At 47.7% G+C, this 18,637-nt stretch overlaps 1 protein-coding gene across 1 annotated transcript; it reads right to left on the reverse strand.

The window, feature by feature from the left end:
• Positions 1-383: 383 nt before the first annotated feature.
• On the reverse strand, positions 384-18,523 carry ATPAF2 (ATP synthase mitochondrial F1 complex assembly factor 2). Its single transcript, XM_072820877.1, has 8 exons — positions 18,230-18,523; positions 9,554-9,598; positions 9,144-9,289; positions 7,632-7,729; positions 6,209-6,289; positions 3,114-3,226; positions 2,474-2,589; positions 384-776 (listed from the first exon to the last, which is right to left on the reverse strand). Exons 1-8 carry the CDS (start codon positions 18,360-18,362, stop codon positions 639-641), a joined length of 870 nt encoding a protein of 289 aa, XP_072676978.1. The 5' UTR covers positions 18,363-18,523; the 3' UTR covers positions 384-638.
• Between the last annotated feature and the right edge of the window lie 114 nt (positions 18,524-18,637).

Genomic DNA, 18,637 nt, shown 5'->3' on the forward strand with positions numbered 1-18,637 from the left:
GTGGAGCGAGTGTCCATGTCGGGAGGATACAAGTCAGGCGGCCTTGCCCTGCCTGCCTGGGCTTTTAACCCACAAACAATACATGCTTTCTATCTTCAAGAGTTATTTCTTCTAAAATACTAGAACAAATAGAAATAACTGGCTTAGAACAAAAAGAACTCACTTTCAGAAGAAGACTGTTTGATTAAAAAACCAGGGAGAAAAAAAAGTCTTTAGGCTGAGGGCCACAGAGTTGTCTGTTGATATGATTTCCCCAACTGTGTGAGGTTCCCAGCTCCAGGCAGCAGGGAGAAGACCATGCCATGGGAGGTAAGCCGTCTGGCCCTGGTGAAGCCCAGACGTAGCAAGAGGAATGGAGGTATGAGTGAAAACGGCTCCACGCGTTTCCAGGGCAGAGAATATTTTTAATAAAATATTTTTAATAAAATCAGCTTGAGAGAAAGTCACTCATATGCTTGGCCCGCTTGCTCACTCGCTGCCAGCTGGGGTAGGGGCACCTGGGTTGGACTCGAGCTGACTTTGACAGGCATTCTGGGTCCCAGGGGCATTTCAGAGTACCACCGAGCTGGCCCTCTCACCCCCACAGTCTGGGGGGGGCGTGCAGTGGCCATGTAGCCTCCATCCTGCTGGGCCAGGCCTCACTGCTGCAGGAGCTTGTGCTTTACCGTGGTGCTCTCAGAGCAGAGGTGGATGAAGAGGGTGCCGGCGGCCGTGCGTGCCCGCAGCTCCTGCAGCTCATAGTCATGGGCCCACTCGATGTTGCCCCACTTCTGGATCTGAGGGGAGGACAAGACATGCTGGGTAGCTGCCAAGTGCCTGGCTGCCTACCTGCCAGAGCCACATTCTGTCCCTGTAGCCAGGCTGAGGGGACTGGGCTCCAATCTTGCCAAAACACGAGACCCACACAGGCGAGGCAGCAGGTGAGAATGTTCGGGTGGACAGAGCAGGCTGATGGGGCACAGATGGCTTGGGAGGGGGCCAGTTGAGGCCCAGGGGCACCCAAACTGCTGGGTGGGCCCAGCCCCCAAACCACACATGCATCTCCCCAGAGGGGGCACAACCTGCATGTCGTCTTCCTCCCACAAAGAGGCTGTTGTGAGGCCGCCTGCAAAATGTCATCCTCTACAAGCTGCCTCCCCAGGCTGGGCTGCACATGCCCCTCGTGTGGGTGGGATAAATAAATCAACTGAGGCCACATGGCTGCTTTAGTTCTGACTACCCAGGGGGCTGCAGTATTAAAGCAAGCTGTGCTGGGCATGCAGGAGCAGGCTCGTGGACTCTCTCCAGAGCTCCAGCGACTGGAGGGACGAGCCCCAGACTCACAAGGCGGCTGTCCAGATGGCAGTGTGACTCCAACCAGAACCTGCTGGCTCCTCCCCGCCTGAGGCCCAGCTGCCCCAGCCCATCCGGGCACACACCACACAAGCTACCGGCCTTTCTGGCCAGTCCCATCTCAATATGGACAACTGTGATCTGCCAACTGAGAAGCACTTTATATTTTCAGAGGACAGGTAAGTCCCTGCTTTGTGGTGGGTCAAACCTGAAGGTCAGAGAGTGATGGCCTGGCTCGGGGCCCGGGGTCAAACGTGGAGCCCCGCCTGGAGAGGTTTCCTGGCTCTCCGCCTCCCTGGCCCTCATACCCCCATAAATCACCCTCTGCCTGTTTCATCGTTTCTAGCTAGTCTCTTTTGTGGTAGAGAAACAGTTTTTTCCCCTGGCATTTTTCTGAGCAGATGACTAGACGGACTCGGGAAATAATGTCATTACAAAACGGTTTTCATCATGCTAGGAGCCGACGTGTAATAGCAATTAACCTTCTGAGGGTGGAGAAGAAACAGAAAAAAGACTGCGGAGAATGCCATAATTCTCAGAGCTAAAAAATGCAAATGACAGTATAGCAAAACCGTATTAATTTCAAACCCACTAAATGGAAACTTCTGTACAGACAGCAGCCACCCATGCTCTCCATTGGCCAGATGACCCGCAGTGTGAGTCAGGGTGCCAAGGCTTATTAGCTCAGCCTCCTTGTGGAGGGAATGAAAGCTGCACACGGCTCCGTGTCAGTGGGGCCGCTGTGCAGGTGTGCCAAGCAGATGATCCTGATCTGCCTACGCACCTCGATCTAGAGCCGCCCAGCCCTGGCTCCAAACCCTGCTCCAGCATTTTCCGGGGGTGTGACCTGTGCCTCACGTTCCCCCTGTGTAAAATGAGGTAACGACAGCCCCCACCTGGCCAGTTGTTCAGAAGAGAGGAGGCGAGGAGGGGAGAGCTAAGCATGCTGGAACGCCATGGCAGATGTGCTACTGTTTTGCTCTATTACGGTTTCCTCACAATACTTTCATTGGCCCTTAATTTTGGTTTCTGGATGTACATGAAAGTCACAAGAGGCCAAATCTACATAAAAGCATTTTAGAGGGGCTAGCTACCTCACCCCATTCCACCCCCTGCCCTTGGGCTGCTGGCTACACCTCACCTGGTATTCCTCCTCCAGGCGGGACAGTAGCACAGCCTGCTCCACCGTCAGGTGCAGGTCCATCAGGCCCAAGGTCAGGACCATGGACTTGAGCTGGGTCACTACAAACTCAATCCCTGCCGGGACACAAGCCAAATGAGGATCCAGGGCCCCCCACTCCAAAACAGGGCAGTTGCCAGATCTACTCTCGGTGAGTTCCTGCAGCCCCAGAGAGGTACAAGTGCCAGGTGGCGGACAATGGTCACAGGGGACATGTGCTTTCTGGCTGGCACTGGATCCATTCCCCATTCTTCTCAAAGAGCACTTGGATTTCCACTGGGGGTGTGATCCCTCTTCTGCACCTGCCCAGGGTGAGCACATGACCTGAACAGGGCCAGAGGACTCCACCCCTTGGTCCAGTGACTGGTTCCCAGATGGGCATGTGACTTGAGCCAGGCCAATGAGCCTTGAAGTCAAGACACCTGGAGAAGAGATAGCCAACTTCCTCCTGGGAGGGTGAGAGCCTGCTGTCCTCCTTGGACTGAGTAGAAGGGTTAGCTAGCATCAGAGCCACCCCCTAGAGTGCTCCTGTGACACTCTGGGCTTCCAGGGCCCATGCCCATCAGGCCACCTCCGGGCCCACACAACACAGTATACATACCTTGTAGGGCCCACATGTTATAAGATGCCAGGTGACTGATGAGCACTTCTCGAGTCCTGGCTGGGATGCTGGGCCCCATTATGCTGGTAGAAGAGCCGATCTCCACATCATATCTGAAAGGAAAAGGCTTCAGCATGTCCCTATCGTGCCATGTGGCCCAGCTTTTGCCTGGAAGCAAAGTCCTCAACTGTTGAGCATGCATATGCTCCGTGAAGGCTAGTCTTAGGAATTCTGGGAGCAGCTGCTGTGGTCAGTGGCCTCCTGACCTAATCATTTCGTGTCACTCCAGAGCTCTGCACTCATCACCCCATGTAGATGCCTGAAATTCTGACTCGTTTGCCTAGAATCTCTTTCAGAAGCATGGGATGCTTGTTTTTTGTATCTTTTAAGAATTTTTTTCATATTTGAGACCACAAAAGATTTCTTTAAAAGGTTATTTTCCTGGGGCACCTGAGTGGCTCAGTCAGTTAAGCATCTAACTTGATTTCAACTCAGGTCATGATCTCAGGATGGTGAGATCAAGCCCCGTGTCAGGCTCCTCACTGGGCGTGGAGGTTGCTTAAGATTCTTTCTCTTTTTCTTTCTCTCTCCTTCTGTCTCTCCCCCTCCCTCTCTAAAAAATTTAAAAATAAATTAAAAAAACAAAACTTATACTCCTTGAGGTGCCTGGGTGGCTCAGTTGGTTACACATCTGACTGGATTTCAGCTCAGGTCAAGATGTCAGGGTTGTGAGACTGAGCCCTGCATCAGGCTCTGCACGGGGCATGGAGCATGCTTAAGAGTATCTCTCTCTCTCATTGGTGAGGATTTGGAGAAAGGGAAACCCTCTTATACTGCTAGAGGGAATGCAAGCTAGTATAGCCACTCTGGAAAACAGTATGGAACTTCCTCAAAAAGCTGAAAATAGAGCTCCCCTATGACCCAGCAATTACACTACTAGGTATTTACCCCAAAGATACAAATATAGTGATCCCAAGGGGAACCTGCATCCTAATGTTTATAGCAGCAATGTCCACAATAGCCATACTATGGAAAGAGCCCAGATGTCCAACAACAGATGAATGGATAAAGAGGATGTGGTGTATATATATACACAATGGAATATACACTCAGCCATCAAAAAATGAAATCTTGCCATTTGCAATGACATGGATGGAACCAGAGGGTATTATGCTAAGTGAAATAAGTCAATCAGAGAAAGACAATTATCATATGATCTCACTCATAGTGGAATTTAAGAAACAGGATCATAGGGGAAGGGAGGGAAAAATAAAACAAGACAAAATCAGAGAGGGAGACAAGCCAGAAGAGACTCAACCATAGGATACTAACTGAGGGTTGCTGGAGGAGAGGAGGTAGGGGGATGGGGTCACTGGGTGACAAGCATTAAAGAAAGGACATGATGTAATGAGCACTGGGTTTTATAAGACTGATGAATCACTGATTTCTACCTCTGAAACTAGCAATTCAATATGTTAATTGAATTTAAATTAAAAAAAGATTCTCCCCTCCTCTGCCCCTTCCCTCTCTTAAAAAATTATATTCTTTACAATAGTATTTTTTTAAAAGATTTTATTTATTTATTCATGAAATACACAGAGAGAGAGGTAGAGACATAGGCAGAGGGAGAAGCAGGCTCCCTGCGGGAACCTGGAATCAGGACCTGAGCCAAAGGCAGACGTTCAACCACTGAGCCACCCAGGTGCCCCTACAATAGTATTTTTTAAAATATTTTTTTTTAAGTAATCTCTGCACCCAAGACGGGGCTTGAACCCACAATCCCGAGATCAAGAGTTGCACACCCTATGGACTGAGCCAGCCAGGCACCCCAAATTTTCCTTACAATAATCTTTGCATGTGTCCTGTACCATTCAATCATTTTTTCAAATATTTATCAAGCCTATACGGTATACAAGCCTTTGTTCTTGGTCTGGGACACAAGCTGGCTTCAGAAGCGATACATTTTCAAGAGCAATAATAACTATATAAAAGACAAGAAAAGCAATTTTTTTTCATTTTTTTTTCCTACGTAGCTCATTTTTCCTGTTGGTTTAGAAACACTCTTTCTGAAATTACTCATAGTACAAACAGAACACAGTAAATGGCCAAGTTGTTCTGTAAACTCTTAAGGATGAGAATCCAAGTGCCATGGAAAGTGGACAATTTTGTTCTAGAGCAGAGATCTCCAGGCACCTACACTATTACTACATTTCATTAGACTCTGAAATGATACCACATCTTCACAGCTCTTATACAGTATCGTCATTGTTACATTTTATTTGATCCTTTAGTGCACTGGCTGAGCCTTTTACTCTAAAACCCAAGGATATCTGGCACACTGTGGGCACTCAGGGAAACAAATGTGTACAGATGAGAAGGGCAGGTATCACTTTTGTGAAAAATGCCATGCCAGACTACTCTGTGTAAGCTTATGAAATACTACAGTCAAGGTAGTACCAAGGTAGCAGCCCTTCCAAACTCCCTTGGAATGAAATGAAATTGAATTTATTTTGCCACCACATCAATAGTTTGTTCAATTTTGCACAAAAGAATCTTTTTGCAAAGGAAAAATACTGGGTATCATCAATGCCTGAAAGCCTTATGTCTATAGGATAAATGTTACTGGACTTATCCTCACATGTATACATATCATGTTTGGGATTTAGTTTAATAGTACAACTGTGACAGTGACTGATGATAACTGCCCAGATCTGTGCCTTTACCGTGTGCCAAGTAGGATGATAGGCATCACTTAGTTTATGTTTGACCACAAGCTGAGAAGCAGGGATTATGAGGCCCACTCAGACAAGGGAGCTCAGAGAGCTGAAGGCACTAGCCTCAGGTCACACAGTCTCCATCCCTATACTCAGCACTGTATGCAATGATAGCAGGTACTTGGTGCCTGGTGGTTGACACTAATTTTGAGGAGCACTTTTTCCCAAGGTGTCCAGCCCTAGCCTTCAACATCCAGGAGGTACTGAATCCCATGGATGCTCTGAACTCAGAAAGTCAATTAGCTGAGGGCTTCTGTGGTCCAGTGTGACCCCTGACCTCACCAGCCTGCCTGCCCAACACTGGGGGATTGTGCATCTTACCTTTTCTCGGCCCATTCTATGATTGGGTCCCACTCGTTCTTTTGCAGTTCTACTAATGTCGCTGGTTCCTCCACCCTGTAGCTAATTCATTGTAAAAATAACCTTCATTAATAAAAAAGTATAATTTCTTCATTCAGTAACAGACTGAAAAAATATAAAAAGCGAGAGCAGCAAAAAGACTTCTCAACTTCTCCCACCCAGCCCTACAAGTATTTCCCTAAAGCAGTAGATCTCAAAGGGTAGCCACGAGTCCATTGGCAGATCATCCGCCTGGGAACTTGTTAGAAATGCCTGATCCCAGGTCCCACCCCAAACCTATGGAAAGCAGAACCTCTGGGGGTGGAGACCAGCAATCTGTGCTTTAACAAGCCCTCCAGGGGATTCTAATGCAAGCCTGAATTGGTGAACCATCATCTTAAATGTCCCCAGTCGTTTGACAGGTCAAGGCTTGTAGATCAATGCCATTCTAATAACCAATACTGCACCCCTAGATCCATACCCACCTGATCCTAGGATGCTGTGCCAGCTCAGTCACTGCATCCCTACCTCCCCTGAACCCTCCCAAGAGACTGTGCCCCTGGCCACAAATGCCTGTGAGCATCTCATGAGCCCGCATGGCTACAGATACAGCTGCTGGCGTGGATGCCTGATACCACCTGATGCCAGACTGTGCTACTTGTTTTGACAGAGACATAGAAATGGGAGTCACCTATGGAGAGTGAGAGCCAAGGCCTCAGTGGATGAGAAGCCAAGTGGGTACCATGGAAAGCCACACTGGTGTGAGCAGAAGGAAGAAGGGAGGTCATGGGTGTGCAGGAAAATGGACTACTGAGATGAGTGGGATGTGGGGCAGCTCAGGATTCTAGAGCACCTGGGCCCGCAGACATGTGCTGCTCAACTACGTCTGCTGTTTTTCGAGCCTTCCTTCAATATCACTGACTATTTAGCTAAAGAACTTAGACATGTGGGTAGAATTCAGAAGTGGAAGGAGCCAGCTCCTGACATCAACAAGTAACTATCTGTGTGTGCAAGCTGACGAGTGAGGACAATTATGCCTACGTGAGAATGGACAGAAGTCCAAGATTGGAGGCCCCACTGGGGGTTGCCAATTGACCCCATTGGTCCTGGAGCCTGTAAGAGCTGCATATACTACCACCCCACCCCAGCCCTGACCCAGGTACAGTTGTCAGGCTGCAGGAAAGGAGTGCCCAGTGCTCTGACACTGTGGCAGCCTGAGGAGCCTTCTCTCCCAGGGATACACAGGGCAGCTAAGTAGTGATGTCAAGCAGACCGCCTCCCTGCCCTGGGAGATAAAGGAGAAGGGTCTGCCTCTTCTTCTACTGATAAGGGTCTGGGCAAATGAGGCAAACAGCCCCAGGGACCCACTCACTGCAAGGGGAATGCCCATCTAAATGTCAATTACCAGATGGTGTCGGTGTCAAGAAACTTCACAGCCGCCCGGATCAGCTGGTCCTTGTTCCTCTGGGTAGGGTTGTCTAAAGATGTGTTGCACAACGTGGTCTGAATCAAGAGGCAAAAAGCCCTGTCACCACCACTGGGCACAGGCAAAAGCACTGCATTCCAGACAAATACTGCCTCCAACCCACACCAACACCCAGGGAGTGCTGAAACCAAACCAAAGCCCCTGACTCCAGGCATCTATACTACCTCAGCTGTAGCACATCTACTGAGCGCGTGCAACAGCCAGGCTCTGTGCCAAACGCTGTGTGTGACAGCCCATGGGCCCTAGGGATTCTCACAATGCCTCAGTATTAATGAACCGCCCCCAGGTTTCATGCTCTCCACTACCAGGCTCTGCTGTATTTCATTTAATCCTCATGACACCCTTTGGAATAGCTACTATTATTACAACCATTTCAGAGATGTAGAAACCGAGGCTCAGAGAGGTCAGTTACTAGACCTAAGCTACCCTTTGGTTTCCTGATCACCGTACAGAGCAGAATGAGCCAAACCAGAAGAAGGGTGACTTTGCCAGCTAGGATCCTTAGGTACTATGACAATTAGTTAGTAGTATGTCATAGTACAATTAGGTATTATGACAAAAGTAGTCATGTCACGCTAATTTCATCAGACAGCCAAAGGAGCAGGCTAGCCCGGTGGCAAGGTATGAAGACGCTGAGGACATCCGCCTGGGTCTGTATGTCAAGGCCAAGCACAGGAATGACCAGGACGACAACTCCGTTTCCAGGGTTGACTGAGTGCTAGCTCTATGCCAAGAACCACGCCAAAGACTTTCCAGGCATCACATTATCCCATCCTGACCACCGTGCTCACCTCTCGCAGATGGAGACACGGGACTGAGAAGGTGACAGTCTGGAGCCTGCAGAGCCTGGACCCGAAGAGTTTAGCCAGCCCCTTCCCCGGCCTGCTTCAGTGCCTCAGTGAGCCACCTGTATGTGGGATGGGGCACCAGCTTCAAGGGCAGCTGTCTCACCTCACCCACCTGGCCCCGTGGGTTCCTGCACTCAACGAATACTGCATGCCATCTGAACCTCGGGCCAGGGCCGGCTATGGACTAGCAAGAGAGATGTGGCCCTGCCCTTCTGTGCTCACAGGGTGGTGGAAGAGACAGACTATGAGCGTGCAAGCATAAAATGGACAAATACAAATTGCATAAGTGCTGGCAAAACAAATGAACAGGTGTCATAAAAGAAAATAAGAGAGCTAGGCGGACAGGGAAGGTGACACCTATCCTGAGACCAGAGGAGGAACCAGCCATCCAGTATGGCGTTCTGAGCAGGGGAACTATGGGGGCCAAGCCAGGAGCGGAATGGACAGCATGTTCAAGGAGGCAAGTATGGCAGGAGTCCACCCCCGAGGGCCTTATCTGAATTTGGAAAGGAGTTGCAATTTTTGCCAGGTACCCTAGGAAGCCAGCGGCAGGCATCGGGGTATAGGTTCATGAACTTGTTACCAGGTGCATGGTGTAGAACTTGATGGTGTCCTGCTGGGAGTCCCATTCAGTGGCCACTGCAATGGCCAGGGCCTCGCTGGGGACAGTAAAGAGCTTGGCTTGGGGAGTTTTCAGCTTCCTGTGGTCCAGGTTTATCTCAAAGCCACCTTGAAAGATCAGATGAAAACCTCTCAGGGATTGTTAAGTGGAATCGAGTGACCATTCCTATATTTAGCTACTTGAATGGGTACAGACAAAGACAACTGTGAGTCCCTTCATGGAGGGCTTACAGAAACCCATCCAACAAAAGCACGAAGGGTAATCTCACCGCTGAAACCGGCTAGAGATGAAAAATGTTTCTATCCATTCACAGAATAAAAAAAAAAAAAAGAAAGAAAGAAAAAGAGGCAGTCAAAATTTCAGACACTCACCTTCACCCTGTGTGATGCTGACATTCTGATAAAACCTCTTCCTTTCTGTAAAAGAGATTTTTCAAAAAGGCAGTTTTAAAATAACATCGAGACAGCTCAGGAAATGACAAGACCAGCTTGTGTCATTACTGCTAATGCTGATTGATTGGCTTGATTTTCATATCACTATTCAAGGTCTGCCCTGCTCTACGCAACATCAGCAGCAGCTCCTGATTAAAGCTGAGAGGAGGAGGGCATTTGCTCTCCAGGGATGAGGGAGGCCTGGGACACACTGGTCATGCTCCCGTTGGCCCCGGAGCCCAGGCACAGTCTGATCGCAAAGCATCTGGAAGCTGCAGGCCATCTGACACAACAGATTTTTCTAGCATCTTCTGCATTAACTTCTAAGCAGGCTCCCCACCCATACCACCCCCATCAGCACTGCCCCCACGCCAGTACAACATATGCCAGTTCAAAGATAGTGTCTGAATGTGATAAAGCCAGTGTGGACATGCGTGTACACGTGTGTGGCATACAGGAGGTAAGCAGAGATCCCAGGAGCATCTCTCATCCTCTCTATCCAATTAATTACCCTAATTAGCCAGCATGCCTGTGTATTCAGCAGGAACTCCAAACATTTCCTTTAAGGGGAAAATATGTGTCCTGTGATATCTGAAAATACCCTGACTAAAACCTTAAATGAAAATGGAAACAAATTCCCCCTCTTCTACTTGGAGGGCTTAACACTGAGAGTGCCTCATTAAGAATTATGCAGGTCATAATTATAAAGAACAGGTCACATTTTGAAAGCTAAAGACCATAACCCAGTTATAACATTTGTGATGAACACAAAACCTTGACTCATTCACTTGTTGTTCTGTCACATATTCACTGGGTACTAAAAGCCTTCAGAGTCCCTGATTGAAAGTTACTTGTTGGAAATAATGATGCAACATGAGGAGGAGGAGGAAGAGGAGATTTATTCATTTTTAATGCTTTAAAAAAAGCCCAAAGAACAAAAACCAAGCTTAAGTTAAAATTAATTCAAGCAGACTATGAAAATCAGGAGAACTTTGTTTGTGTGTGGGGGGAAGGCTGGTGGAGGGAGGGCGTCTGGTCTCCAAACGTGGTATTTTTAGGTTTTCCACATCGCATCAGTTTTTTTCACCGATCTCATGCTCTGTCATTGATGCTCTCACAAAGAGGACCACAAATCCCATTTCCACAGCTGTGCTTTACTCAACGAAGGCCCAAAGTGCTTTTTGACAAAAAAGTTGCATGTCTACCATGTGCCAGGTACCATTCTAGGTACATGGGATAAAACAGTGAATAAAAATGACAAAAATTGCTGTCTTTATGGAGTTTAAATACTTTTTTTTTTTTTTTAAATATTTTATTTATTTATTCATGATAGTCACACAGAGAGAGACAGAGAGGCAGAGACACAGGAAGAGGGAGAAGCAGGCTCCATGCACCGGGAGCCCGATATGGGATTCGATCCCGGGTCTCCAGGATCACGCCCCAGGCCAAAGGCAGGCGCCAAACCGCTGCGCCACCCGGGGATCCCGGAGTTTAAATACTTAAAAAGGTGATAGGATCTGGCCACCAAGATGATGCTGTATTATTATAGTGTGAGTTACTACCTTTATCTGAAATTGTAATAGTGATTCACACATTTGACATCAAAATGGAAACTATGCCACCCTGGTGCTTTCGAATGCCCCTAGTTCACATCTGGAGGCCTCTTGGGTCTGTCTGGAGGCCTTGACTGAGGCACTTAGACGACATCCAGTATGTTCTCCAATGCGTGAACTGGGCAACAGGTCTAAAGCAGGAAGTGGGAAGAGCTCTGAAAGCTGACTCATCATCACTGGGGGAAGGATCTGCTCCCATCAGCAGGAAGTGCCAGTGGAGAGCATTCTAGCACATAGCTCGAAGCAGCCCTGGGAAATGGGCCCAAGAGACCTGGTCTCAGGGCAGAAACTGACAGCACAGGCTGAACCTAAAGATGCCAGAGCAGTGAAGTTTCCCACGAGGAAGGTTTTTTTTTTTCTTTCCTCTGCTTTGCTGGCCAGGCCTTGGTTCCTCTGTCCTGGCCAGGTCCCCCTCTGTGTCTGATTAAGAAGAAAATACTGAGGGGCACCTGGGTGGCTCAGTCAGTTAAGTGTCTATCTTCGGCTGAGGTCATGATCTCGGGGTTCTGGAATCAGGCCCTGTGTTGGGCTTCCAGCTCCCCGCCTCTCCCTTTGCCCCCCCACCTCGTGCACTCTCTCTCTCAAATAAGTAGATAAAATCTTTTTAAAAATTAAGAAGAAAGAACTGGAAGAGAGTGGGAAAGATAGAAGGGAAAGGATGGGTCAACCAAAATTGCTCAAAACAGCAGTAAACCATGCAGAAAGAGAGGACAGCCCCAGGCCAAAGGAGCACAAAAGTTACAGGGCCCCAGAAGAGGGCAGGCCCACATGCAGCATTTTTTAGATAGGTGCTCTCCCAAATGCAACGGACACATGGAGGGGCAAACTTCAGTCTTGGAGCAAACATTGGTGAGTACTAACCCTGTTCCTGGAAGTGGGTTAAGTCCTGGGAATCAGAATCAAAGCTTGCTTGTGCCCTCGAGGCACTTCCTGTCTGCTGGGAAGGTAAACACTGAACCAGCCAAACAATAAAGTAACTGATGGCCAAAGTATGGGGAATACTGGAAACACACACCAGGAATGACTAATCTCATCATGGGGCAAAGGAAGACCTTCCAGTGGTCAGATTTCATCTGAGACATGGACTGGCAAGAGTCAGCCCATCTGCACTGACGGATTAGTTTTTTGGAGGGGTGGGTGTGTGTAAGGACTTTCTAGCGGAAGAATTATCTTATACGAAGGTCCTCAGCCTCATGAGAACATAAGAGTTTGGAGAACTGGAAAAAAAAAAAAAAAAGGTCAGAATGACAAGACTGTCTAGAGAGGATGGTTAGAGATGCCCAGAGAGGGTGGTAAGGGCCAGATCTGGGGGATGGGGCTGGTGAGGTCACAGTATGGAGGCAGAGGGAGCCAAGTTAGGGGTTTACAGGCAAACAAGGGCAGGAAAATTCACTTGGTGGAATCCATGCCCCCCAACAATGTTCTTCACCTGGGCCTTCAAATGCCTAGGTTCACAGAAGATAAATCATGAGACCAGGAACCTCTGAAGCACCCGTGTTCAAAATGAACACCAGAGTAGCTGACAGCAACAGGACCCTCATCTTTAAGGATGATATTAACAGCCTAGCCTTGTAGGGTCACACAGAACTCGGGTCTATTCTGACTATGAACCATTCCCTTTACAGAACATCTGTTTCCGTGGCCACAAGAAAACAGGCTATTTAAGCAGAGAACAACTTAAAAACCCAATCATGTGGTAAATGGTGAACTGGAAATTAATGCCCATCAGGCCCCATTTTCCTATGAGGTCACTTCATAAGAAAAAAGAGACACGATGTTTTCTGTGTCACTTCCCTTACATTCCTCCTCCTGTCTCAGGTGTCACAGACCAGTGACTGATCTTTCTACCAGCCTCAATTTTCGTCTAGCCTTTGCTTTGGAAAGGTTCAAAGCCTCAGAACTACAACTCCCACAGTGCACCAGAACAGAGGAAGTGCCCTCTCAGGGCAGTCTCAACACCTTTATCTTTTTAAACAGTGCCATCTGGCGGACCTTAAGCCTTAAAGCTAAATTTGACTTCAGGCATCTCTCCATCCATAATCCTAGGGCGGCTCCAACCGTTTTCAGGTATCAAAATTCTTCAGACCAACTATTTAAGAACTCTTACAACTCAATGATAAAAAGACAACCCAATTAAAAACTGGTCAAAGAGGGACGCCTGGGGGCAGCCTGGTGGCTCAACAGTTTAGTGCCGTCTTCAGTCCAGGGCCTGATCCTGGAGACCTGGGATAGAATCCCACGTTGGGCTCCCCTGTGTGGAGCCTGCTTCTCCTTCTGCCTAAGTCTCTGTCTCTCTCTCTCTCTGTGTCTCTCATGAATAAATAATTTTTTTTTTTTTTTTTTAAAGGGACGCCTGGATGGCTTAGTGGTTGAACATCTGCCTTTGGCTCAGAGCATGATCCCAGGGTGCCAGGATCGGGTCCCGCATTGGGTTTTCTGCATGGAGCCTGCTTCTCCCTCTGCCTGTGTTGCTGCCTCTGTGTGTGTCTCTCATGAATAAATAAATAAAAACTTTAAAAAATAAATATAAATCAAAACTGGCCAAAGAATCTGAAGAGATTTCTCCAAAGAAAATATACAAAATAAGCACATGAAAAGATTCTGGATGTCATCATCATCAGGGGAACGTAAAACAAAACCAGGAGAAACCACTTCACACCCACTAGGATGGCTATAATAATAATAATAATAATAATAATAATAATAATAATAATAATAAAACAACCACAGATAACAAGTGTTGGCAAGGATGTGGATAAGCTGCGACCTCCATACACTAGTGGTGGAAATGTAAACTGCTGCAGCCATCTTGGAAAAGTGTGGTAGTTCTTCAAAAAGTCCGTTACCATGTGACCACCAATTCTACTCTTTGATATATTATCTATGAGAAATGAAAACATATGCCCAAACAAAAAACAACAGAAAACTTATGCCCACATAAAAACTTGTACACAAATGTTTACAGCAGCATTCAGAATAGCCAAAAGAGGGAAAACAACCCAAATGTTCATCAGTGGATGAATGGATAAGTAAGATGTGATACAGCCATACAATGGAAAATGACTCAGCTATGAAAAACAACAGAGTACTGATACATGCTAGAACTCAAATAAACCTTGAAAAGACTAAATGTAAAAAAGCCAGCCAGAAAGGACCACATTCCATTTACGAAATCTCCAAACTAGAGCAATCTACAGAGACAGAAAGTAAAACAGTGGTTGTCTAGGGCCAGAGGGATAGGGAGGGAAGTAGGTGAGAGCTAAAGGGTACAGGGCTTCTTTTGGGGTGACAAAATGTTCTAGAACTGTGGTGATGGTTGTACAATGCTGTAAGTATACTAAAAACTGCTGAATTATACACTTTTTAAGTGAATGAATTATAAGTGAATTGAATCTCAATAAAGCTGTTTAAAAAATTCTTCAGGGCAAATGCATCTGCCATAGCAATTAATGTAAATGAGCTAAATAACTAAATCGTTCTTTCCAAATTGCTCTAGCATCATGAGGAGGGGTTGGTCAACTTCTCCCATAAGGAGCCAGAGTAAATATTTTAGGCTTGGCAGTCATATGGTCTCTGTTGCAACTAGTTAACTCTGTAGTTAAAGTAGCCTTAGATTATATATAAATGAATGAGCATGGCTGTGTTCCCATAAAACTTTATTTACAAAAACAGGTAGCAGGCTGGGCTCTATCTACAGTCTCCCTCAACCTAACACAACCCCTCTATGAAGACAAGCCAAGTAATGCCTCTGAGGTGTTAGAGACTCTGAGAAGCTAAACGACTTGGCCAGGTGACAATCTGTAAACAGAGGAGACAAGACTTCCAGCCTTGACTTCACTGGGTGTTAGTCAGCCAAACATGCAGCCTCTCCAGAACAGCTTCCTCTCTAAACACCTGTTGGATCTCTAACAAATGGTATAGAGCTGGACCACCACATACCCTCAATACAGGTCTCCTTGCTACAAATCTCCAACACCCCAGTTACCCTTTCCCAAACTCCTCCTCTCCTGACAACCTTCAATGGCATGGCCATTCCTAAAGAGCCAAGTTCAATCAGCTTGCCAGAGTCTTCATGGAGAAGGCCCCCACTTGGGTTTAATATTCCACCATTCCAAAGACTCACAATGGTAATATCTTTGCAGTGCGCTTATAGGCCTGGTTTCATACACCTCCCTCCCCCTGGGCTTCATTCTTTCATTCCTATTCTTTTTCATGTTTGACTATCTACCATGTGCCAGGTACTTCCAAGGGCCTAAACTAGTAATGTCTGCAGTAGAAAGAAAGCAGAGATGGTAGATCAGGTGCCACCATAATGAGAAGTGGCATCCACTAATCTAAATGAACCCTCTGCCTGTGCCAATTTAAGTGAACTCCTGTACATGTCCCCTTTGCTCATGTTGTATCTTCTTGGAATGTTGTAAAGGAAACTGTTTTCCTTTACACATTCACACAGACACTCTCCACTCCAAATATGTGGCGGTTTTGCCACCAATCAACCCTGTGACATCAGCTGGGTGTCCTACAATTCAATTAAGTTCTGATAATATCTGCCTGGAGGAGGCATCGAATCCACAAATGGAGGGCTCAGTCCCACAAGACTGCATTTTCCCACTCCCTTCAGATGCCAACTGCAGGCCCAGGTCGTTTCCGGTGCTTCTGACCAACGGGCTATGAACCAGAGGTTCCCTGGATCCCTCTTCAGGTTTGATGAATTTGCCAGAGCAGCTCGCAGAACTCAGAAAGAGATTTTACCTAGTAGACTACAAGCTTATTATAAAAGGATACAATTCAGGAACAGCCACATGAAGAAATGCAGGGCAAAGTATAGGGAAAGGGTATGGAGCTTCCCTGCCTCTCCGGGCATGCTACTCTTCCAGCACCTTCATGTGTTCACTAACCCTGAAGCTCTCTGAACCCCCCCAGTTCAGGGATCTTACAGAGGCTTCATTATAATAAGCATGATTGATTAAATCACAGGCCATTAATCCATCTCTCCAGCCCTTCTCCCCTCCCCCGAGGTCAGAGGGTGGGGCTGAAAGTACCCAACCTCTAACCTTGTGGTTGGTTCCCCTAGCAACCAGCCCCCATCCTCAGGGGCTTTCCAAAAGCCACCTCATTAACATAATCTCAGGTGTGGCTGAAAGGGGTTTATGAATAAGACACTACTTTCAACTTTCTATCTCTGGAGTTATTTTAAGACAAAAGGCCAAATATTATAACAAAAGCCTCTTCCATAGCTCTTATTGGTTAGTAAATTACGAGGGTTTTAAGAGATGTGTGCCAGGAACTAGACGGGTCGCCAAATATAGACAGTTGACCCTTGAACACCACGGGTTGGCACCGCCAAGATCAGCTTATACCTGGATTTTCTAGAGTATAGCAAACGTTATTTCCTTTTCTTCTTGATCTCTTACTAAAGATTCTAATTTTCTAAATTACGTTTTCTTTTATCTAGCCAACGTAAGAATACTTATGCGTTAGTCAACTGCTATTGGTAAACCTTCTGGCCCAGCAGTAGGTTATTAGTAATTAAGTTTTGGGGGAGTCAAAAGTTATATGTGAATTTTCAATGGTGGGGAGGTGGGAGTGGTGCCTCTACCCTTATGTTGTTGAAGAGTCAACTGTATATGTCTTCTTATAACAATATCACACATGACCTTCCTTCTTCCTCTTTCTTGGCCCTTTGGCTTGGACCCTGACAGGTGAAACCTCAGCTCCTGCTGCATCTAGCTCTCTCCCCCATGTATAAAAAATTATGAAACTTAACAGAAGGACCTTCAGAGGCAACACAGTCCTTCAACTCAGGGAGGAAAATGAGGCCCAAAGAAAGTAGTCACGTACTCAGGACCACGCAGTATCTCAGAGGGTCAGTCAGCATTAGACCATATAGATCTACTTCTGCCACAATGTCAAACTACCTGTAGAATTCTACATTTTCTTTTTTCTTTTCTTTTTTTTTTGAATTCTACATTTTCTAAAGCAAGCAATGTTAAAGCAAGGTCGCTCACACCCTGCTGTCACCTCTGAACTTGTTCTGGCCACCCAACACTCTTCCTCCTCCTCTCAACTGAACTCCAACTCATCTGTCAAGGCTCAGCTGAAATGTCCTTTCATCCAAGACCCTTTCTAGACCCTCGGAACCCCCAGATGGGAGTAGGTGCTTCTTTATGTTCTCACAGATTCTTTGTAATTCCTTTATACAGAATATTATACGTTATTGTTCAAAAAGACTATTATAACCTATACTCGACAATGATCATTAGGTAGGGACCACACCTGCCTTGAAGACCATCATGCCTCCAGCTCTCAGCACAGAAAAACTAAATGAAAAGCGTGTTGTTACTCTTTACTCATTTCAAGAAGCGACTCCCACTCTTACTCTAAAACCTCTCCCCAGAAGCAGTGAACGAGTCACCACCTTCTCGTAGGCCTTATCACTCAGAAGAAGAGAAAGGAGGCACGAGGGTCAACTCCTTAGCAGAAACGGCAGGGATTGTGGTAGGACAATGGGAGGGAGGGACAGGAAACCCGAAGGGAAATGGGCCAGGAGGTAAACTGAATGCCCCGGTTCCAAGACCCTTCTGTGCCCAGCCGTGGGGACAGAGAAAACAGGCCCACCGTTGCCCTCCACAAACTACCCACTGAGCCTGCTCTGTGACCTTGGTGTAGTCCAGATGGAGAACCCGAATCTCCCTGCCTGAAAACGAGAATGCCATCCGCTTTCCTTGCTGGAAAGGAAAACCATAAGCTTTAAGAAAGGCTGCACGTGCCAAACGGCAATTACTGTGTCGTGCAGTGACGCGCTGTGTGCCCTCGGGGGGTCGGTCTGCCCTTGCCTGGGCTTCTATTTTCCCTGATCTGTTGCAGGACCCGATCAAAGCGCGTTACCTCACGAGCCTGAGCTGTGCCTCAGTTACCCCGCCCTGCACAGCTGGAATCCCTCAGCCCACCTTTGCCCCACTCGAGCCCTGGGCGAAAGAGAATGTGCCCTCGCCTCCCTCACCTGTTGGGGGCGCGTAGGCCCGGGCAGGGGCCTGGGGGGTTGGCCCCGGCCGCGCCGGGGCGGCGAGGGCACCCCGGGGCTGGGTCAGGAGGCGGCACCCGGCGTCTCGCAGCCGGAGGCAGCTCCTCCACATCGCGCCTGAGAGCCTGGGGGGACGAGAGCAGGAAACAGAGCGAAGGGATCCCCAAGCCGCACGCTGGGGTTGTACGGAAACCTCTCACCACCTCCCCAGAGCCCTCAGCCTCCCCCTGGACGCCGCCATCTTCCGCATGACACCAGCGGCGCGCCGTCGCTCCAGCGCGCCTCCAGCGCACACCCACAGTCAATCAGCATCACAAACGCACCTCGCCCCGCCCCCTCCACGCCGCGCCTCGGGAAGAAGACTACAAGTCCCAGAGGGCCCCTCGC

The sequence above is a fragment of the Canis lupus genome, chromosome 3 (assembly GCF_048164855.1).
Source record: "Canis lupus baileyi chromosome 3, mCanLup2.hap1, whole genome shotgun sequence".
In the NCBI taxonomy this organism is placed as follows: domain Eukaryota; kingdom Metazoa; phylum Chordata; class Mammalia; order Carnivora; family Canidae; genus Canis; species Canis lupus.

What these genes read in the sequence shown, in the direction of transcription:
- ATPAF2 (XM_072820877.1), bottom strand. Translation starts at nt 18,362, where the DNA reads ATGTGGAGGAGCTGCCTCCGGCTGCGAGACGCCGGGTGCCGCCTCCTG. An exon ending in AGTTCTACACCATGCACCTG is followed by an intron (nt 7,730 to 9,143) that starts GTAACAAGTTCA and finishes CTCTTGATTCAG; the next exon opens with ACCACGTTGTGCAACACATC. An exon ending in GCCTGGAGGAGGAATACCAG is followed by an intron (nt 777 to 2,473) that starts GTGAGGTGTAGC and finishes TCCTCCCCTCAG; the next exon opens with ATCCAGAAGTGGGGCAACAT.